This window comes from Amblyomma maculatum, chromosome 6, assembly GCF_055883805.1.
Source record: "Amblyomma maculatum isolate TAMU_Amacu chromosome 6, ASM5588380v1, whole genome shotgun sequence".
Classification (NCBI taxonomy): domain Eukaryota; kingdom Metazoa; phylum Arthropoda; class Arachnida; order Ixodida; family Ixodidae; genus Amblyomma; species Amblyomma maculatum.
The window spans coordinates 188,652,669-188,676,099 of record NC_139349.1 but is presented as its reverse complement, the minus strand read 5'-3'; the positions used below and the strand labels follow the sequence as shown (position 1 = coordinate 188,676,099).

Genomic DNA, 23,431 nt, shown 5'->3' with positions numbered 1-23,431 from the left:
GTCCCAAGGCCTGTCATTGCCTTGACAAAGGTCATAGCGAAGTAGGTGTGGTGCCCATCAGGCAGCAGACAGCAGCCCATCTAGTTCCCTTTGTCCGGCCTCTTCTACTTTAAAGCTGTAAAGCTGTGGCAAGGGAGCGAGTGGCAAAAAGAAAGGACACGATTGAGCCGGATTGGCTTGGTGACGCACTCGTGGGCGGAGAACGGTACCAATCTGTTCCTCTCGCTTTTCCTAATACATAGAGCAGAGAGGGAAAACTTTGAGAATTGCCAATGTCTCTGATGCTACTCATGCTGGATGAAAGCTTTTCGCAGGACAATGATAGACAAATCTAGATTTGTATCATTGGCTTTCCTGGTATTCGATGGACACCGTTTCAGTAGCCCTTTAACTAATCTCCCAGAAGATTTGTAGCCACTCATGACCTGCCCTCTCATCTCGGTGCGAACGTACACTGGGCACTTATAGGAGGAAAGCTGTGTCTGGAAACTGGGGTAAATGACATAGCTATCTTAATATGTGGTAGATGAACGCATCTATGTTAACCTGCTTTCTTGTAAGAGGGCCACCACTCCAAGTGGGTGCACTGTGGGAAAAGTGTGCCTGCTTTGTGGCTCATGCTTCTTCCTTATGGGCTTGGATCCTGCAGGCATTGAAGTGCGCACTTACATCAAATGAGCGCAACTACTGCACGTGGGACTTCTTAATTCTGCAGGAAGTGGCAGTATATTTTACAGTTATTGTTTTTTCCCCGGTGTAGCTTGAGTAGCATTTGACAGTGGCGTACCAAATTGTTACCGGTGCCAACTACGTGACGAGCTGTGTCATGCATCCCTCCGTTGGGACGTCAGTGCGAGTGGTCAGCCATGTGAACGTGACTGGCGTCAGTTATGGGACCGTATGTTGTGTTGTCACCATAGAGCATGCAGTGATTCGAGTGCACTTTGCATTTGCTGATCACTGCACACTTTCCTGCTTCTGATTGGTTGCATTGAGTGTGCTGCTTGAGATGGCCACACTGATGAAAGAAGTAGCCAGAGTAAGTTATATAAGAGGGTTTGGCTTATGTTAGGGGGACGCTCCATTGCTCACACCACAAAAGCATGCAACAGTCGCACTACTCAAGTGAAATCAACAGAAAGCATAATCGTAGAGTCATTTTTTTTGTGTGTTACTTTTTTTTCTAAGTGCACATTAATGTCACATTCATCTGCAAGGCCTTTTCATAAAGCCTTTCTATTTCTTTTTCTTTCACGTCTCTTGTATATTACAGTTTTTGCCGAACTGCAGCAAATTGCATCTAAATGTTTTTTCAAGGTGCTTATACAGTGACTGCTTGTTTGACATCAGTCATCTTTGCTTCCCTGGCTTCCCTTCTCACTCTGCTTTCACAGCACAGCATCAACTGACTAAGGCAAATTTTCTTTTGTTGCAGCGGCTTCGTTTTTATCAATTCCTCTCATATCACTTACCCGTGGGTGCCCTCTGACATGGGTAATTATATTTGCAAAATATGCACACAGTGTCATCACAGCATAGCTGGAACCTGGAGCAAAATGCTACGCTGCGGGTGTGCAACAATTGCCATGCAACAGGTAGTCTACAGCTTAATTCGTGCATTTTGACACAAGAAAAATCTTGCAAAGGCCTGGACAGGATAGGAAGCCATGATCTTTCCACACAAAACCACTCTCCAATAGTCTGCGAACGTCCACGCTTGTATTTATTGCCTTGTGCTGTTTACGTCAGAGCTTTTGGATCATACCATTTGGGAAACTTCACTTTAAAAAGGGATTAGTTTTAGTACGAGTTTTTGGGTGCCTATGAATTGTTGTGCCATCTAGAAGCGGTCAATAAAAGCTTTCTGCTATTCCATCATTGCCTTTCAGAAATTACTTTTTTTCTTTCTTCTTATTCACCTTAATTACCTCTACAGCTGTTATATCTAATACAGTCGAACCCGGTTATATCGAACCCGGATATATCGAATTTTGGTTATATCGAACTCACGGAATATCCCCTTGAAAATCCCATGTAAAAGTATGGAAGCCGTGTCATATATCGAACTCAATTTCGCCGGTCATTCAATATATCGAACTCCGCACTACGCACTGGAAAGTGTACCTTCCCCAAAGACGATCGCATCACTCTTGGCCGTTTGCCGCGTGATGTTTTCAAGCCACGCGCGGAAGGAATGAGAAGGGACAGTTCTGGACAGCGCCGCGCCCATTCGCCAAAGGCGCGCGCATCTGCAGTTATCGATTCCCGCGCGCCAACACATGACGTTTGCAAGCCATGTGCGTGGGTGTGCCCATTCTTTTGCCCAGCTCTCTCCTTCAGCATGCGCTACGCATTCGCCAAGCCAGCTCAGCCCGTTTTCAGACAGACGTGGGACGCTTTCTCCAGCGTGTGTTGCGAACCCTCTGTGCGCGGCGGCTGATGTGGCTATGGCGCCTGCGGACGTTAAGAAGCGGCAGCTCTCTGTTTCTTTTTTTTTTTCTAGAGTCATTCTTTCTTATCGTTGTGCTGTACGCGCGACGTAGCGTAAAATATGGCGGCTGCGGACGTTAAGAAGCGGCAGGCTTTTTTTTTTTTTTTTTTTTTTCGGCGGGAGCCGTTTATTTTTGCATGTATGAATCACGCCGTCAGCTGCTGCGATCATGACGCCTGCCCCAAGCGCGGAGTGATAAATCGAACCGGACTTGTGCAATCAAGCCATCACGGGCACTCTGCCAAGTTCACTCCCCGCCACTGGAGGAGCTATAAAAAGATAAACGCGCCCTGGCGTTATCGCTGCGCAACATCTTGGCACGCTGCCAAGATGAGCTGTGGATGCGACAACCGAAACGGAGTGATGCAAGCGAAAACGCTCCCGATTTTCTGCCGCAGTGACACAGAATCCTTGTTCTGAGCTGCTGCGGTGGCTCGAGCGGCGAGCGGGACGCATTTCCAACAAGTTGAAAATTTTTCGCTCTGTCCCTGCCGCTCGTCACTGAGATCGCTCAATCGCTTGCATGTGAGCGTGCTGGCCTTAAAGCATTTCTTTTTTTTCAAATTCTCGGGCGCAAAAGTGGAGAGAGGGTTCATTAGGCGAGTGGGCTGATTACGTGGCAAATACGGTATCGTTTTTTCGCATCGTAAGTGCCGCCACAAGCCAATTTCTGTATATCGAATTATCGATATATCGAACTTTTTCGCGATCCCTTCGAGTTCGATATATCCGGGTTCGACTGTATAACTTATTCTGCTGCACCTCTTGAACATATTTTATTTTCCCGGTGGTTGTATATTTATCAACAATCTCCTTTAATGGCCGCAGGCGCTGCCACTATTAGTGTCTATAGGCATCTGAATTTTTAGCAATCAAAACCACCGTTTTTTATACATTGGCTCTGTGGAAAGTTTCGCAACTGGTAATATTAAAGAGCTCTGGGTGCTTTCTGGTGGTGGCTGATGTCTGTAGGACTCCCCCTGCAGGTATGGTGTGTGTCCTGTGCCAGCGCCTTGGTTGGCGTCACCTGCAGCTGCTGGTGGCCGAGTTCCAGGCGCGGCTCCACTTTGGTGTCCAGCCCGAGCTGTGCCCGCTGCTGGCCTTGCCCAGTCTTGATGGGCCCCTGGCACGTCTCGTCTTCGACGCGGGATTCGCCGACCCTGCCGCGCTGGCGCAAGTGGAGCCATCAGAGCTCGACATTACGCTGCGCAATGCAGGACCCTTTCAGGGCAGGTGAGAATCTGCCTGTTTGTGGAAGGTGCTGTGCCCATAACGGCAAAAGTCGGCCGTCACATAAAGTGGCGCCGAGAGATGAGAAGAGGAAAAAGCGAGCTGAGAAACATTAGTGGTAACTAATCTGTGGTAACACGAGAGGCTCCCACCTTGTCCAGCCGCTCGAATCACACCACTTGGCACAGTATCATCGCATACAAACCAGTCAGGGTGGGGCGCGTCTTCGGCCTGTCACTTCCTGTTTGTGCAATGTCGTTTCCAGCTTTTTGGGACATCAGTTCTAGTCTTTTGGCTTTCATGACTGTCTACCGGGGGTCAGGATTGGTCATGCGATTCACGCATGCCCCTCTGTTACATGGCGTCATGATCACACATTCCTGTCAGATCAAACCGTCGATGGCCTCAGTACTTTTCAGGGCCAACAGGCTTAGTGCTTCAAATTTTAATTTTTAAATTAAATTTATAAAATTAAATTTTAGGCTGTGTCTTTGTGATGAATCAGTACCAACTTATCCAGTCGTCAACCTTGTTAAAATTTTAACCCTTGGAATAAAAGCATGCTTATGTGCTCCTGTTCATGACACTTGTTACTATGTCCTACGTGTGACTTCCTATGCCTATGTTAGTGTCACATTGTTTTGAGCAGCACCTCCATGGCTTTACACGGGCTGATGGTGCTTTTTCTGACTGCAGTTGTCGTATTGTTACGGGGGCCTTAATATGGCCATTTAACCCAGTCTGCCTCATCTAGCATAACAAGAAATATAGTACTGCCCAGTTAACCGCGCACACTTCGGCATTGTTGTCTCTCAGCACAATCCCTCAATTCTTCTTCGTCACTTGACACCTCCTTCTTGGAAGCACAATCCCGGTGCTTGCTACGGCGGGAAAGGAGAAGGTGGTTGGTAATACTTGAGATGGGTCACATGGTCGATCTCAGATGGTGGTGGGGGTGGCAAGGAGGTGGGTACCAATGGTTCGATCTGGTAAGTAGCATCTGTGAGTTGGTGAACAACATGGTAAGGTCCTTTGTACTGTGGCAGGAGCTTTTCAATTAGGCTGACACGATGGGATGGGAGCCACAGCAAAAAACTAGAGAGCCAGGTGCATATATTGGACGTCAAGATGGTGGCTGTCATAACGGCTTTTTTGAGCTTCCTGAGAGGCAGAAAGTTGGCTGCAAACAATTTTACAGGTGGCACTAGTTCAGACAATCGTGTCTTGGGTGTAACTGCGGACGGCATCGGGAGCAGGGAAGACCTTGTCGAAGGGAAGCACTGAATCTCGTCCAAAAGGAGGATAGGTAAGGAGAGTATCCAGCAGCATTGTGACAGATGAAGTTATGTGCGAAGGTGTGCGACTTTATTATAAAAGGGTTCACTGTATAGCATGAAACAGTGGCAGGCTATGTAGGCACGACGACGAGTGGAAGCCTCCCGTTGCTGAAATACAGTTCAGCAGCATAGTTTGTTTCCCTTCTCTTAAATTCGCGCCATCCTGCCTCTGGCATCGGGCGTGCTCATTGGCCAGTCGTTTTATTTATTTTGAGGTGTGACTTTGTAATGCCTATTCATACTCTTCTGCATCGTCTGCTCTTCAGAGTATGCTGAACCTTCGTGTTGTGAGGATGCTTCACCACGCTATCTGCGTGGTGAAGCTTCCTCAGAATGCGACGGAGCTGTTTATGAACAGGCATCACAGCTACTGTGTGGCACTGTGAATAGAGCTGCGGAGGCACTACGATTCACCTACACAGTGTGCAAAGCAAAGCACTTGAAAAAAACCACGAAATATCACCTGTCCTGTCATGTGTGTTTGTATCCTGCCTCGTCTTGTAGCTGTTACCCACTTATATTCCATGACTTCTTTTTCCGCCAATGACGTGTAAGCTACGGAGCTGAAACGTGCGTTCTCTCCATACATACTGCAATGCATTCTTCTCTGGCACTTATTGGCTTTGTTTTCTTTACAGAACAGATTTGTTAGTTGAGACATAGTTTGCTACAACTGCCCATTTTCAATGTTGGAAATCAAGAAAAAAATCTGTTTTTGATTGTAATGAAATTGTGTGGCACATTTAATTACCAAAAGCGTCCATAGATGGCACCAGCTTTCCATGCAAGTCTTACGCCTATTAATTCGGACATGAACAGGCTCACTCCAGTTAATTTGAGTGGAAGGCTGCGTCGAGTTACAATCCATGACCCATACTCCTAACAGTTAATCAATCAATCAATCAATCAATCAATCAATCAATCAATCAATCAATCAATCAATCAATCAATCAATCAATCAATCAATCAATCAATCAATCAATCAATCAATCATCTTATTTTCATTGTGAGTTACATGTACATGATTATCGGTATTAGAGCCACAGTGTGGGCAAAGAATCTCGTGAAACTAGAACAGAATGTTGATCTCACTTGGGTTTGATTGCAAATGCAGGCAACCAATGTGCGAGGTGCTCATTAGATAGAATTACTGTGCTGCTAATGGTTTTCTGGTTAATTTTTTTTTTAGGACCATTTGGTAATTTGAGCGTTTTTCTGGTCTCTTGAAGGCCGAATTAATAAGATTTTGCGGTTTTTGATGCTCAAATTAAGAATGTATATTAATGGAAACCGCACTACATTGCAGAGTGTCTAAATACCCAATTCAAAGAGCTCCGCTGGGGTTACACAATGGTTAGGGCGCTCGACTGTCATGCTTAAGGATGCGGGATCGAATCCTGACCTTGGCGGCTGCTTTTCAATGGAGGCGAAAAGCAAAGTACCCTTGTGCTGTGTAATACAGTCGAACCCGGATATATCGAATTCGAAGGGGATCGCGAAAAAGTTCGATATATCGATAATTCAATATACAGAAATTTGCTTGTGACGGCACTTACGATGCGAAAAAACGATACCGTATTTGCTGCGTAATCAACCCACTCGCATAAAGAACCCAATCTCCACTTTTGCACCCGAGAATTTGAAAAAAAAAAAAATGCGTTAAGGCCAGCTCGCTCACATGCAAGCGATTGAGCGATCTCAGCGACGAGCGGCAGCGACAGAGCGAAAAATTTCCAACTTGTTGGAACTGCGTCCCGCTGGCCGCTCGAGCCACCGCGGCAGCTCAAAACAAGGTTTCTGTGTGGCTGCGGCAGAAATCGTGAGCGTTTTCGCTTGCATGTCGATGGCGCGCGTCACTCCGTTTCGGTCGTCGCATCCACAGCTCATTTCTTGGCAGCGTGCCAAGATCTTGCGCAGAGATAGCGTCAGGGTGCGTTTATCTTTTTATAGCTCCTCCGGTGGCGGGGAGCGAACTTGGCAGAGTGCCCGTGATGGCTTGATTGCACAAGCCTGGTTCGATTCATCACGCAGCGCTTGGGGCGGGCATCATGACCGCAGCAGCTGACGGCGTGCTTCCGTTGATTCATACATGCAAAGATAAACTGCTCCTGCCAAAAAAAAAAAAAGCCTGCCGCTTCTTAACTTAACGTCCGCAGCCGCCATATCACGCTACGTCTCGCGTACAGCACAACGATAGGAAAGAATGACTCTCACAAAAAAAAACAACACAGAGCTGCCGCTTCTTAACGTCCGCAGGTGCCATAGCCACGTCAGCCGCCGCGCGCAGAGGGTTCGCAACACACTCTGGAGAAAGCGTCCCACGTCTGTCTGAAAACGGGCTGAGCTGGCTTGGCGCATGCGTAGCGCATGCGTAGCGCGTGCTGAAGGAGAGAGCTCGGCAAAAGAATGGGCACACCCACACACATGGCTTGCAAACGTCATGTGTTGGCGCACGGGAAACGATAACTGCAGATGCGCGCGGCGCTGTCCAGAACTGTCCCTCTCATTCCTTCCGCGCGTGGCTTGAAAACGTTACGCGGCAAATCGCCAAGGGTGATGTGATCGTCTTTGGGGAAGGCACACTTTCCAGTGCGTGGTGCGGAGTTCGATATATCGAACGACCGGCGAAATTGAGTTCGATATATGACGCGGCTTTCCTATACTTTTACTTGGGATTTTCAAGGGGATATTCCGTGATTTCGATATAACCAAAATTCGATATATCCGGGTTCGATATAACCGTTTTCGACTGTATCAGTTCACGTTAAAGAACCCCAGGTGGTTGAAATTTCTGGAGTTCACCACTATGGCATCTCTGAGTCGCTTTGGGACGTTAAACCAAAGCCAAACAAGTTAATGATGTTTTACTTCAGCAGGGTGGGCTAGCAAAACCAGTTTTCGAGCCTGTTTTATTTATCTTTTTGCCCCTACAAGGTTCATCACTGCTCTATTCTTGAGGCTCTTTTCATGAACTCCACATACTAAGGGTGTGTGTCCCCAGCCACTTAGGAATTTTTACATTTGAAACTGTATTTAACTTTCTTTTTACCTTGGTTATTTGGGCTGAAAGAATAAAATAAGGAAAGAACTGAAGTTGCACGAGAGCTTTCATGTACCATGGTGTGCACATATCTGGCTGGAAAAAATTTCGTCATTTTCACAATAGAAAAAAGAAAAGCTGGAAGATTGGATGTGATAGCCCTTTTTGCAGAGCTTAATTTCTTCGAGTGCTCTACCGTGCTGAGGTAGATTTGGAACAGTGTTTGACAAACACAGCATTACAATGGTATGTACTGAGTAATATGGGGAATGACTGCTCACTTTCAGTGGCTGCTAGAAGGACTTGCTTCCTGGGCCATACGGGAATAACTGGCGCTGGACAAAGGGGCCACGCATTATAGCAGGTAGCATCACCAGCTTATACAAAGCATGTGGAAAACTGTGACATCATCCCTTCATGCAAATGACCAGCATTTGGGGTATTCGAAGTGTGCCACACCCAATTTCTGCACGACCCAACTGGGCAGTGATGCGAGACGCAGTTGAGTCGCAGCTCACACATTCTGTTTTATGTCCAATGTCCTTACCTTGAAATTTGGTGCAGGATTTTCTAGCTATATCGCAGGATTATAAAATAACCTGGTGGTTGGATGTGAAATGAAATGGTTTGGTATGTTGGGTTTAACGTCCCAAAGTGACTCGGGCTATGAGAGACGCTGAAGTGAAATGAGTGGAAAGACAAGTCTGCTTGTTGTCTAGCGTAGAGAGGCCTTCCTACCACCCTTGCCCCATTTTGTGTTGTCATAAATTCCATCTTCCCTGTAGATTTCCCAGCTACCAGCGGTTCCTTTGTTTACCAGCTGGTCTCTACCACAGTCCTGGTGCTACTTCTTATCTTGCCTCCCTATTTGAACTGCAGGGGTGAGTCTCGCTGTTGGCATCTGCCCGCCCATGGCATGGTCACCACTACGCAGCTGGCGGACATCTTGGTGCGGGAGGCACGAGCCGTGGTAGAAGGGTCCCTGGGTGCTGCTCACGTTGCCTGGGGTGACAGAGTGGCCGCACGCAGCACAGCTGTGTCACTACAGAAGACGCAAGCTGACAGTTCAGAGGACAGTAGCAGACTTCAGAAATCGAAGAAACCGAATGATGACAAAGGCAGCCAGATTGTCAATTCAGCAAATGTGGTTGCGGACACTGAGGGGCCAAATCCTAGCGCGAGACCCTATCTGAATGGTATCCTATCGACTCAACGTGCAGTGATTTCACCTAAACCACTCAAGACTGCCACGTCTCCACACGCTTTGCCTGGAAAACAAAGGGGCCCAGCTTCATCCAAATTGCCAAAGGAAGCGGCTAGTGAAGGCTCCGAAAATAGCAATAAACATGAAAAGGGTACGCAAGGAATGCCAGTTTCATTGTCGCTTCCGTGGCCATCTTTGCCACCAGGTGGAACTGTTGCTCATATTGAAGCAGAAACACACGATTCTGACGACGAGGAGCGCCTCACGTTGGATGGAATCCTTGGTAGTCTGCCCATTCCACCAGAGAAGTCACCGAAGGAAGCGCACCGAAAGTCAACGAGTTCGCCGGTCGTGCCCAAGGATGCTAGCAATGGAAATCTGGAAGACGCCATTTTACAATGGGATGTTAACGGCTCACCGCTTGCTTTGTCGAGGGCAAAAGAAACTGGCAAGCAGGACAGGACACCCTCGGATACAAACAGTACTGACATTGATTCACCGATGGAGATGTTTTACAGGCTGAGTGGAAGTTTTGCTGTTGAGTCAGAGGGGTCGAAAATTGACAAAGAAAACATGTCGTCATCGCGCAAGGTCCACACACCTGGTAAAACAGGAGGAAGGCATTTACAGGCTAGAAATTCGGGAGTGAAAAATTCTGTGCAGAAACCTTCCTGCACAACTCTCAAAGTATCGCCACCATCTGTTGTATCGAGTAATGACAGAGTTCTACGATCACAGGCTCGCGACTCTTGCGCAAACGGCAAAGAGGCATTTCCGAATGCAGTGAGCCCGCAAGACGTTGTAGAAATCGGCAACTCTTTTGATTTTGCCAGCAGCTGCAGTTTTTTTCCAGACACTGTGGTACCAAGAGCGAGCAAAGTGAGAAAGAGCCCTCCCTTGACGCTGCTCAGGAGCAGGCGACCATCAGCGGCTTGCAAATCTACTGGCCAAGCAATTGCTGCTTCCCCTCCGCTGCCTCCAAAAAGGGATTCTTACAGGTTCAGTGGGAGTTTTGTCTTAGACAGCCAGACCCTGAAAGCCATAGATGGCATTACGTGTAGATCTGGTGGCATTGCAGAGACTGCTGCTGCAAGCAGTTTGGCAGTTGATGCAAACTGTGGTAATGTTCCAAATAGCATTCTGGTTAAGAATGTTACACCTCCACAAAAATCGCCGTCGCCCAATATTGGCGCCGTTGACATTTCGAGTGCCGCCTGTTCTCTCGGAAGCTCGACACTTTCAGAGTTGTTCAGTTCCCCGGGCAACAACGATGTCCCTAAGTCGGCAGCAAGCAGCCCCACCAGTAAACGAAGCAGCAGCGGATCTTCGGGGTCTCCGAACAAAATCCTCAAGAGGAGTACCTCTGACGGCGAGCTGTTCTCGTCGACGGAGGACAGTGACCTCTCACTTGACTCACTGGCAGATCGAGTGCGAGAGGGCTTCACATGGAAGAAAGTGGAATGTGCGGAGGACTTCATACGCGATTGGGAAAAGCGGAGACATTTTTCAGTTTCTGTGGCTGCACGGGTACATGCGGAGACAGAGCCCTCCATTGGGCTTAGGAGGAGCACGCGGCTTGTTGCAAAGCTGCGTGACAGTCCTTCCATCGTTGCAGACGGGAAGTGTCTCGTGGGCATCGCTGTCTGCTGGGAGGACTACAAGGCTCACTTCCTGTCCCTTGGTAAGTAGTTTTCTTCTGAACTGCTCAAAGTATCGATGCCAAACTCTTTGCTGTATGTCTTAGCTAACCTGCCAAAAGCATTCATAAGAAACTTGGTTGTTGCTCTGTCCTATCTAATCTGCTTAGAGCATTGATAACAGCTTGGTTGTTGTATCTGTCTTACCTAAACTGCCTAAATCATTGATAAAAACTTGGTTGTTGCTCTGTCCTATGTAATCTGTTTAAAGCACTGATAAAAACTTGGTTGTTGTTTTATCCTATCTAATCTGCTCAAAGCATTGATAGCAACATGGTTGTTGTATCTGTGTTACCTAAGCTGCCTAAAGCATTGATAAACTTTGTTATTGTTTTGGCCTATGTAATTTGCTTAGAGCATTGATAACAGCTTGGTTGTTGTATGTCTTACCTAAACTGCCTAAATCATATAATAAAAACTTGGTGGTTGCTCTGTCCTATGTAATCTGTTTAAAGCACTGATAAAAACTTGGTTGTTGTTTTGTCCTATCTAATCTGCTCAAAGCATTGATAACATGGTTTTTGTATCTGTGTTACCTAAACTGCCTAAAGCATTGATAACAACTTGATTGTTGTTCCCCTTGGATAACAACTTTGTTCTTGTTCCATCTTACTGCTCAGTAATTAGAAGTGCATACATACACTGAAAAAGAACTGATTTCCTTGCACCACAGGACTCGATGTCTGTGTGCCATCAAAGTTTTCTATCCGACACCTTAAATTGAATATAGAGTGGTCAACCTTTAACATTTTTGTTGGCTTGGTGGAGGGAAAAAAACCTCATGCACTTCAGGTGGAAGTCGATGAGTGGATATTTTACTGTGCAATAGATTCCAGTGGTGTTGCATGCTGCGAAGGAATAGGTTTAGTGCAACGTACAAGTGCAAAGCTGATGCTTGCGAAAAAGCACGAAGCATGGAACAAATAGGCTAGCATATTTTGAAGGTAAAACACATAAATGTGGTAAGTTTGGAGGCCTATATAAAAACTGTACACAAATTTAATTGCATGCTTTCTTCACTGTATTCTAATGCAGAAGGAAATAGAATACATGACACTACTATGTGCTCTTGTGTATGTGAGTGAAATGATTTGTAATTGTGTTTCTTCACAATGCTGCTTTGATTTCAATTTCATCAAACTAATGATGGCTGTGATGCATAAGAGGTGGTTGTGCCATGTTAGCCACGAAGAAAAGGTGCAGTATGATAGTTATGTTGTTTGCTGTTGTTCCGGAAACTGGCTGGCTTAAATTTTGTAGTGTACACAGACTGGTGGTAGTAATAAACTATAAAATTTTCTTTTCATCTTATTTTATCTTTTGTCAACATAGGTAAGCATTTCCACTCTGTGAAAAGTGTGTGTCACAAAGTAGTTCTGTCGTGTAGAAAGCACTGAAATTTTGAAGTATTTGCTGTAGTTGCCAGCCTGTTCAAACTTTTCATACAAAGGCGGGATGTGAAAATTCTCCAGAAATCAGAATGCAAGCACTGTATTTGCACAAATGTCACACGGCTTTTCTCTTTTTCTCACTTCATCAAATGACAGAACACATCTTGCGTTGCTTATTTGGGACTAACATACGAATATAACAAACTTTTTCTTCTCACTGCTCCTCATGATAACTACAGTGATATTCGCCATTACACTCATGAGCTGCTGGGATAGGCCAACTTTTCAGTGGCTTTTTTGGCGCAGTCTATTGGAGAGAGGGCGTGAAAGAGCTGGTTGAAGTAGGAAAAAAAAAGGAAAAAATGAGACAAGTAGCAGAGGAATCACAACGTGTCCGGTTACGGTGGCCACTGCTGCATGGGAGACTGTGAGCATTCACATGTCCGAGGCCCTGCTGCACTTAATAATGAGTTTCTTAAAGGGCAACTCCGGGGGTTTTTTGACATTCGAATATTGTAGTGAAACTTTTACCACAGGTTCTTCTCTCCGTCCTGACGCATTCTACAAAATTTGGGTGCCGTACGATAATCCGTTCACGCGCAATACGGCTTTAAAATATGCCGTTTTCGTGGCTTAAGTTGAGAGTATTTCTGCGGGCAACACTGAGTTTCTGACGTCACAAACAGTATACAGGCGTTAATGTCTGCTTCCCGCGTGATTATGAAATTGTGAGGTTTATATTGAACTACCTCAGACATTTTATGCAGTGCGGCATGATTTCCATACTTTATTTTCACCATCCAACGCACGTACGAGTGTTTTTCTAATACTGAGTGTGACGTCACCATTTCGTCAAATGTGACGTCGTTTCTAGCCGTGAAACCAGTTTCGGTTTCGATTTGCTGTTTTTCTTTTTTAAAAATACTTCTAATTGGAATTTTGGAAAACGGTTTTTTGTGTTGGAGTCAGGACGTGCCGAGGAATGTAATTCAATTAAAAACACAAAATGATGAAAAAACTACCGGAGTTGCCCTTTAAGGACTGCCATTCACTTGGATAATATTAGTGCATCAACTTTTTCTATATTTTTTCAAGCAGACTTCATTTTTTTCTGGCCTTTCCTTCAGGGGAGTTTAGGTTACAGGAGGGGTCCATTCTCAATTTTAGATGCATCTACATTTCCTTGTCTCTCCTCTCGAAAACGCTGTGCAAAAATATGTGCTTTTAGTGAGCCATTATTAACACCAAGTGCAAATTCTGAGCATAGTCCACGTAGTTATGTGAGAAAAAATTGTGCTGGCAGACGGTTGATGTAGTGTGGTTACCGATCATGGGAAACACTTTAGTTGCGCCTTTGCCGAAATCGAGGGAACTTGGCATTGCGCAGAGAGCGCTGCACCTCGGCTGTTGGAGCTGCTTTCGCGACGGCTGGCTGCGGCCAAGCGAGTGGTGGTGCCAGACGTGTCGCAGACTCTGCGCTTCCTGGCCAGGCCATGTGGTCTCGATCCGGCTCGTCTTGGCTGGGAGGAGCCACGCATGGCCCACTGGCTTCTAGACCCCAGCCGGGCAGAGGATTCACTGGCAGACATGGTCGCCGAGTGGGCTCCCCATCTCGAGCCCCTGCTCGAAGGTGAGGGACAGCACGGTAATTGGCTGGGGATCAGTCGGCCACAGCCTGGTAGAAGCAAGTTGGTGACGCAAGTTGGAAATAGGTTAATTATAGCTGATTCAGGCAAGTGCAGGGGCATGCAACAGAAGCCATATTGCGGTTACTGAGATAACAATCCTGTAGGCACATGAAAGGCATGCAATCAATACAAGATGAAAAAAGATAAAACCTAAGTCATAAAGACATGCTGTCCACGCAAGTGACTGCAGAATTGTTCTTGACAAAAGAGACCTTCATATCTAGCGAGCTCATCTGCTGAACTGATATATCCTTTGTGCTTCCCTTCTTGCTCTCAATCCCTCTAAAATGACAGCCATCTCAGTGGTCAACAGGTATCACAGTTGGCAACAGTGGGGTGGCTACAGCTGGATGCTCCAGAAATAAGGCATGGTCGGTTTTTTTGGCGGAAATTTTCACTCAAGTATTTAGTGCATGATTGCAGATGGGCAAAATTCCGATGGAAAAACACAGTATCATATTGCAAGGTAGTACAACCATGTACAAGCATTGGTGGCATGTTAAATTTAGCAAAGCAAGCGATTACGCAGCTGTCTTCTCTTGCTGCGTATTTTTTACTTGGTGTTGTACGTACCTACCAACACTTCCGATTCGTCTGGGAAACATCCACTCTTTGGCTGAACTTTCCTATCTTACAACCATGTCCCTATATCACCCAAAAAGTTGCGTCTGCCCATGTATTGGCTGGACAGTCATTTAAACCCAAATTGAGCCGTGGGTGGTTGCATTTCATGTTTGTTGTTGCAACTGCTTGTGTGTTTGTTTAGGCTTATCCAGGCCATGTGGTACACAGTGCAAAGCTAGAATTTTCATGTGCTTGAAGTCGTGCACTATGAAAGCCTGGGAAAAGATATTTGCCGAAGCTTTTGCTGTCTCATACTTCTGAATTTTTGTGTCTCATTACAGTGAGAAAAGACAAACTTTTTGTATTTTGCACAACGTGTGGATGTGGCGTTTATGTTTCTCACAGTGGCAGAGGTGGCCTGAAACTGAAACCATAACCAACGTTCTTAGATAGCGACAGTTGAAAAACTGCGCGGTGCGAAGTGGGCCAAAATGATTGCTGGTCCGGCATGAGTTGATCGCAAAGCGACCGCAGCACCCCTCTCCCCCGCTGCAGTAGATGGGTGAGGCCATTGAGCTAATGCACAGGCGGAAATTTGAAAATACTACTAACCCTCTTCTTTCAGCAATGCAACAGAAAATAAAATTCCGTTTGCGTTTTTTAAACACATCTTGTTACGCATGAAATGCCGCCGCGTTTGCAGACGTATCTCAAGCAGGCAAGTAGCAGACAGCACGCTTGAGCCGCGTCTGCAACCTCCTCGCTTCAGACGCGTCGATAGACACGGTGGCTTTCATATGCGTACAAAAATGTCTTAAAAATGCAAATGCAATTTTATTTTCTGTAGCATTCATTGCTGAAAGAAGAGGGCTAGTAGTTTTTTTTTAATTTCCACTTGTGCATTAGCTCAATGGCCTCACTCATCTACTGCAGGGGGGGAGAGAGGGGTGCTGCGGCCACTTTGCAATCAACTCTCGCCGGAGCGGCGATTATTTGGGCCCACTTCGCACTGTCTATATCTAGTAACCTTCCAACTGTAGTAGTCTTTCCAACTGTCTATATCTAGTAACGTTGACCATAACTGAATTCTGCTCATATTGTGCAAATATTTCCAAGAATAAGCCCATTCCAACTAACCCAGCTCATCGTACTTATTGCAACACAACTCTCTAACACCTGAAGCTAATTAAGGGCCATCAGTTTGTGTCATGCTTTGAGCAAAACTACACTGACTGACCTTTTTTTTTTCTTTAATCTAGCAAAGTATGTGTGCTATGCAAGGTCACTGCAAAAAAGACTCATTGGACACTATCTCGAAGTTAGGGTAACTAGAGCACTCATTGTGTGCAGCCGTGTCGGCACAAATCAAAAACAGCAGATTTTTTTTTTTATTGTCCAGTTTGGAAGAAGTTAACCTTGTAGTATGTGGTTGTTGAGTTTGTATGGCACACACGCAAATGAACTATGAGATGCTGTATCCCTTCTTATATTTTCTTTTAAAATGTGGGCTTATCCATGCAATAGTACCTTCGTAACTTTTCTGTACCATTCAAGGAAGATTTTTCTTTGGGCTAGTTGGTCATGGCTGCAACTGATTCCAAGGATGGTGCATGAGAGAGGGACAAAGAAGACATGAAAACAATGGAACCAGTGCCATTTACAACAGCCTTATTCAAGCAAACCCACTCATTTATATGATACAATCCAGTCATATCATGGAAGGCTGTAGGCAAGGCATAAAAATCCACCAGCAAACTGTCAGAGTACCGCACATTCGTGGCATCACCATTTTGGTGCACTGGGTAGTCTCTATAGTGAAATTTATTGTGCCAACTGCAGGCCTGAGCGGAATGGGTAGCAGCGTGGAAGAAGCCTCTGCCAGGTTGGCGGTGCTGGTGCTGCACCTCCAGAAGCCCCTGACATTGGCACTCAAGAAGGCCGGCATGTACGCCATGTACAGGGGTGAGTACCCTACAGTGCAATCCTGGTGCAACACTCTTGTTCACCTTGAATGTATATGCGGCTATCAACTGTGAGAGACGGAAATAGTGACAAACCTCCACAAGATGGGACTTACAACAGTTGGTACACTTTTTGGCAGGATTTTACTGCACCATCTTCTCAAGAGCCCCTGCTACAGTGGCTAGGGTGCTCGACTACTGGATCCAAGGAAGCAACATCAAAATCCTGGCCGCGGCAGCCCCTTTTTAATGGAGGCGAATAGCAGGCCGTCAATGTGCTGTGCAATGTCAGTGCACTTTAAAGAATCTCAGGTGGTTGAAATATCCACAGTTCTCCACTGCAGCATCTCTTATAGTCCGAGTCACTTTGGCACATTAACACTTTCCTGTCCGCGCCTATTCCGATCGTTAGCCCGCTAATGATAGTTTTACAATTCTAATTTTTCCGCTTTGGAGGTGCTTCTGGGCAAATGGCAGCCGGCACTGGGAAATATAAGAACCCTTTTTTCAGTTTTGCCCTTGATTTTAATCTTTTCATCATGCTGCGCGCGTCGAGTCGGTTTCCGGTGTCAGGTGATCGTTTCTCCTTGTGCGCATCATGGCGTCGACGTCGCGCGCTGGCACTCCTCGGAAACGCCGCGTTTCTGCGGATATCGATGCCTCTGAAAGCTCGTTTTTGGATGCCGACAGAAGCAGCGACGATTCTGAAGATGACTTCAGCTCTTCAGATTTCAGTAGCAACGACGGAACTGCATCAAACCAACCCGGAACGTCAACGGCCATGCCCCAGTAAGTGTCTGATTGTCCTCCGAAAAGTTCCGCTTTTGCTGCGCGCTAATGGAAAAGAATCAGAATGATTTTAAAGTCATAACTGTTATCTGCAGGGTTTCAACGTCATTCAGGTGGGACTACTTGCCGCTGACAGTGCAGAGCGTCGTGTTTTCGGCAAAGAGAGAGCCAGGGTCCACCTCGGCATTGCGCGCCGGAGTTCTGCTCGATGCTAATCAAGAGCCGTTCGCGCGGTGACACGATCGTCACTAGTGGCGAATTCGAGTGGGAGAGCAAGCGCACTCGAGAGCACTTCGAAAGTGCTTTCAGACAAGCGGGCGCCCTCCAGTGGGAGAGCAGGAGTAGAATCACTGGCTTCCTATGGTAGAGGAAGAGGGCTTTTTCTCCGCTGAGAGCACCCGAGTGCACTCCCGGCTGCTCCCTCGTCTAAAACGAGAGTAGAGAAAGTCACATAGCATAAAGCGTCATATCCGCGCCATCTTGTTTTTTTTTTCTTTTTTTTTCTTTTTTTTCTCTTGAGTCGGTGACGCTCAAAATGGCGGCTTCAAAGCGTCGTCGCTCGGCGAGCGGAAAGCATTCCTCAGATGCTGTATGCAGTTTGAGAGTCGCTGCTGGCGTCGAAAGGGCCAAAGGAGGCAGATCGCTGCGCTGTGAGAAGAAAGACACACAAAACAAGCGGTTCTACACGGAGCGTTGGCCTCTCCTCGGGTTGCAACTGCCGCCGCTGCGGGCGGGCGAAGAATGCTGGGGAGAAAAGTGCGGTGACATGGTCATGGCGTTCTGCTCTCGACACGCAGACAGCGTTCCCATGGGAGGACAGTTACACCCTTGCTCGGCGTGCTCCTGTACTGCTCTGTACTGCCTCTGCTCTCGTCCCCCCAACCGAATGCGCCATAGGTATGACATTTTTTTTCGTAACTTCATTACTATTGTATCTAGACAGTAAAAATTTACTACATTGCTAGACCGGTCCCTGACCTACAAGACGTATATTTAATTTGTTTTTTTCGTTTCTTTTGTGAAGAAATTTTGATGTTTTTGTGTGTTTTTTAGTTTTCTTTACACTTTTTTTTTGTGATTGTTGTCATTTTCTTGGCACGTTTTGAATAAAGACATTCATTTCGCCTAAATTCATTGTATTTGTAAAGAAAATTTCCTCCTCTACAATTTGATACCAAACACTTCTATACCACTCAAGTGCTTGGTAAAAAAAAATGTTTAATGACACCACCCAAAAACCACTACTTTTCCCGCGGACAATAAAGTGTTAAGCTCTACAAACCAAACCAAACCATCTTTTCAAGAGGCCTCTGAGTGGTGCTCGTGCTTGGCATGGTTACTAACTACCTGGCCCCAGTTTTCTAAGCTCATTCCCCCACACTGCAAATGAGGCTGCACATGCTTGCTCTGTTTATCGGGCTATACTGGGTGCAAGCTCTACCCCAGTACTAGTGAACAGCACTAGCGTCAATCTTGCAGCACAAAAGGGATTACGGGCCCCATTAGCTGCAGGAGCAGGGGGTGTTTGGATGAATTACAGCAGGTTCAAAAGACACAAGTTGCGTTTTTAGGGCGCAGCTCTTTGGCGCTCGTTCCTGCGTCCGCGTCGCCGTCGGCCTCGTAACTAGCTCTGCCCCTCTCTTAAGCTCCCCTCTTCCTCCGTGGCACTAACCAGTACTAATGGTTAACTAGTTGCTAACCAGTACTAAATAATGATTAACTAGTCATTAGCTACTTCTAATTAGTCATTAGTCATGACTAAATAGTCATGAGTAATGACAGATCACTATGACACCATCACATGGTGACGTCATCGGCTGTGACGTCATGACCGCATGTGACGTCATCATGATGTCACATCCGGCCATGTCTAATAATAGGAAGTGATAATGACGTCACATCCGGTCGTGACGTCTTGACTGGTGATGACGTCACTACGAGATTCACGCATATATGAAGCTGACGCCGCTGGGTGTTCGATGCAGGCGTCTGTGCGGTGCCTTTCATTTGGCGCTTCCTCGAACGCCGCACCACAGAGCATATAGAAATAGATGCAGTACAGTAGGCTTCAGTGGTGTTTAAAATTGGTTGACAGCAAAGAAAAGGTGCAGTATCTGTCACAATTCTGCGCGGACATTATTACCGAGCTGTAAAGAAAAGGAGAAAGGTGGCAGTGAAAAAAGAGAGAAAGAGGTGCCATAGTGGAAGGCTTCGAACAAAGCTTTCTTCATGACGGTCAACAACCGTTAGTGGAGTGTTTCTTGAAGGAATATGTGTGAAAAATAAAAAAAAGCTGTCTGTAATTGTGCATACATGTCTTGCTCGAAATCTTTGCCTCAAAAGGGGAAACAGCTGATGCTGCTCTCAAATTTCGCGTTAGGAAGTAACATAATCGTTGGCAAATTTTTTTCTTTGTTTTTCCTGTTGGTGAGTTGCTGTATTTCACATTTTGAATGTGTGTTAACGTCTTAAGAGCTCTGTCGCATACGTCTGGCACTGAAGTGCCTGACGTATGCGACAGAGCTCAGGATAGCTCCACTTCGGCCTAGAGAATGGGAAGCTTCGAAAACCCAGCTGTTTGTGCTGACAATAGGCAAAAAAGCAAGTACACTCTATTGTGTCCGCATCAGGAAGTTTAGTGAGTGCATTTATACTCATGGAGTTGTTACTAAGCTGTTTAATAAGTAACAGGCAACACTGGAGGACACAGCTCCACTGCTAAAGCATTAAGGGATTGCCGTGCATTCTGGATGTCCTGGCATCATTGACATTCCTTATCTGCCTAAAATGTTTCAAGAGAGCAGTTAAATGCCACTGCTTCGGCACGGGTGGAAACTGATTAGCCTGCATTTGTGTTCTATCGCATCAACATGGCTGGAAGTTGCGCACAGCTCGACACTTGTTCGATGCAAACCATCTTTCCACTGGCAATTGGTGAACTGGTGACTTTGACCGTTGGCATAGCAGGTTCATTGTTGTGTGATTGAATCTTGTCCTTTGTGAACCACGCATAGTGCCAAAATCTCAGAAACTGTATCTTCTGTCCCAGAGCCAGTGGCCTCTGGGCAGGGAAATGGCGAGAGAAGCTGGCACATTCACGACGAGGTGCTTTGTTAGCGAAAAGCCAAGTTAACGCTTAACATGGCATGTAAAAAGGGCCGGAATGCTATAACAATGAAAACTAGACGGCTTAAGATGCATTTAAAAGTCTCGGTGTTGCACGCATGTTTCCCTTTCCAGCACCACGTGAGCACTACTCGGAAATGGCGCCACAGTTTGTCGTTGTGTACAGTAGAAGAGCGGTGCGTTGATTTTGATGTCGGGTTCATCATAGAAGGTAAAGCTAACTTTGTCATTTTGCCATGATTAATGAGGCTCACTTTGAGTGAAATAATCCTTCTTCAGCTCTCCTCTCTGTTGCTTCCAATCACCTCTCTCATTGGATTCACTTCTACTTCATCAAAACTTGTAGAATGCTCCTACCCAAGGTGAGGAGTTGTGCATTCACAAATCCAGGGCAAAGGAAATAATCTATGATTAATCGAGCACCAGAAAGCTGCACTCACACAGCACCAACTGCAAAAGCAGCTCTGGCTGGCCTCTTAAAAATGAGTCCTGACATGTTGAGACTAGTTTGGGTTAGTATGCTATATAACTTCCCAGAGCTGTGAGCGACCAGGGGCTCGGCAGTCCAACGATACAGCCAGTTTTGAACCGTGCACATGCTGTGTATGGCATCCATTCTGTGCACACACAAAAGTAATGCTGTGCTGTTTCCAGACAGGCTTTGTTCTTGCTTTGTGCTGTGGAATTTCTGTTAGAAACATGTACTGTGGTCAGGTGAATGACTCTGCGGTGCAAGTTAGCAAAAACTGAGTGGAAGATTGGTGGATGAAAAGCAGAAAGATGACAAAAGTGTAGAAATAAAAAGTTAGTAATTAAAATGACAAAATAATTTACCGGCTAATTAACAGCATTTAAGATACAAAAAGAAAGAAAGAAAAAGCCGAGCATGGTGAAACTGCCCCCCCCCCCCCCCCCCCCCGCTTCAAACGAGATGCTGTTATAATCTATTCATAGACACCCACTAAAGAGGTGCACATCAGAGTATGGAGTTTCTTACACTACTTTGTGCATGTAAGGAGTTTTATGTCTGCACATGTATTTGGCACATGCATATGCTCATTGACCAATTCATCAATAAGTCAATGAATTGTATGTACGCTTTCAAAAACAAAAGCGTGCTGCAGTGGGCCAACAGCTTTTGCAGCTCTAATGCCTGGTTTAGCACAAGAGATGGATTGTATGCAAGTCAGATATGGCCCTGCAAAATTGCGTAAAAAATATATAGTATCTGAAGAAAATGCATACAATTTTGACACAAATTTTCATGTTGTGCGAAAGCCATACATGGCGCACAGCTTGTGCTTTTCCGTCACCCTGCTTTGCGTTGTTTGCTGAAGTGAGACGCACATTTGTTGATCGCCTGTGTGAGTGCAGCTGCATACTGCAGGACTTTCTGTTGCCTTGGCAATGCGTTGCTATGCAGCTGTTGACCAGTCACAGCTGCTCCACAAGCCAGACAAGATTTTGCTCAGGCAGTAACTGGGGAATCGGACGAGTGGTAGTGGCAGACATGTGCATTGCTGATTTGCAAGCTTTCCTCCCCTGCAGAACAGGAAGTGCGGTTCCATGGTGTGCTGTGCAAGATGGATCTCAATGGATTTGGCTACGACCCCAGCCGTGCCCAGCAGACAGTGGCCGAATCCGAACGGGCCCTCCATTCCCTCCAGACCGATGCCTGGTCCCTGGCTGGCCAGCGCTTTGCTCTCTACTCGGCCAAGGAGGTGGATGCTGTGGTGAAGGCCCGAGTAATTGTCTTTCTTTTTTTCTACCTTGCCTTTGCCTCCACTCCACTTTCTTCTGCTGTGGCAGACGTTCAGGGTTATTGTGTATCGAGTGTTGGAAAGCAAGGAAATCCAACAGGGCAGTCACTGTGCAGTGGAAGAGAACAAGGGGGCAGAAGCAATGCTGTGTTGCCAACTAAAACAGTGGCGCTGCATTAGGAGGACGGCATCTCAGTGCAGCCCATTTGTTGGTAATAGCAGAAACAGCTCATCCTTGAAAAATCACGAACATGCCTCTCTCTGGAAAGGAGTACAGTCGAACCCAGATATTCTAAATTTTGGTTATATCGAACTCACGGGATATCCCCTTGAAAATACTATGTAAAAGTATATACTATGTAAAAGTATAGGAAAGCTGCGTCGTATATCAAACTCAATTTCACCGGTCGTTCGATATATCGAACTCCGCATCACGCATTGGACGGTGCGCCTTCCCCAAAGACGATCGCATCATCGGCCGTTTGCCGCATGACGTTTTCAAGCCACGCGCGGAAGGAATGAGAGGGCACAGTTCGGCGGCGGCTGGTCCAGGGCAGTGCCACGCCCTTTCCCCAAAGGCGCCCGCATCTGCGGTGATCGTTGCCACCATGGCTGCCGCGCACCAGCACGTGACTTTTGCAAGCCATTTGCGTGAAGGAAGGAGAGGGAGCCAATGCAGCAGTGGTGTTCAGGAGAGGGGAAAAACGCGATAGAGCGAAGCGCAAGGATGTGCCCACTCTTCTGCCGAGCTTTATCTCTTCCCTTCCTCTCTCTTTCTCGGTCTTCGTTCGCAGCAGCACGCATTACGCATGCGCGGACAAGACAGCTGAGCCCGTGGCAGAAGCTTTCTCCAGTGTGCGTTGTGAACGCTCTGCGCGCGGCGGCTGACGTGCGATGCGCGTCCATGTGGCAATTCTTTTTTCTTTTGCGGGAGTCGTTCATTCTTGCCGTCGTGATGAACATGCGGCTTAGCGTATGCTATGACGGCTGCAGGCGTTAAGCTGCAATCTTTTTTTTTTTTTTTCGTTTGCGAGAGTCGTCCTTACTTGTCATGCTGAACGTGCGGCGCAGCATAAGCCATGGCGGCTGCGGACGTTAAGAAGCGGCAGGCTTTTTTTTTTTAGTTTTGCGAGTTGTCCATTTTTACATCTAC

The 23,431-nt window shown here is 46.4% G+C and overlaps 1 protein-coding gene across 1 annotated transcript in view; it reads left to right on the top strand.

Moving 5' to 3' along the window:
- The window catches only part of LOC146187595 (DNA polymerase theta-like), a 163,881-nt gene that overhangs the window by 88,336 nt on the left and 52,114 nt on the right, over window positions 1–23,431 (top strand). Inside the window, exons 15-19 of the mRNA XM_084608233.1 lie at window positions 3,478–3,724; window positions 8,978–10,983; window positions 13,778–14,020; window positions 16,482–16,604; window positions 22,067–22,263. Of these exons, the coding sequence (XP_084464359.1) occupies window positions 3,478–3,724; window positions 8,978–10,983; window positions 13,778–14,020; window positions 16,482–16,604; window positions 22,067–22,263 (2,816 nt within the window). The remainder of the gene's footprint in view (window positions 1–3,477; window positions 3,725–8,977; window positions 10,984–13,777; window positions 14,021–16,481; window positions 16,605–22,066; window positions 22,264–23,431) is intronic.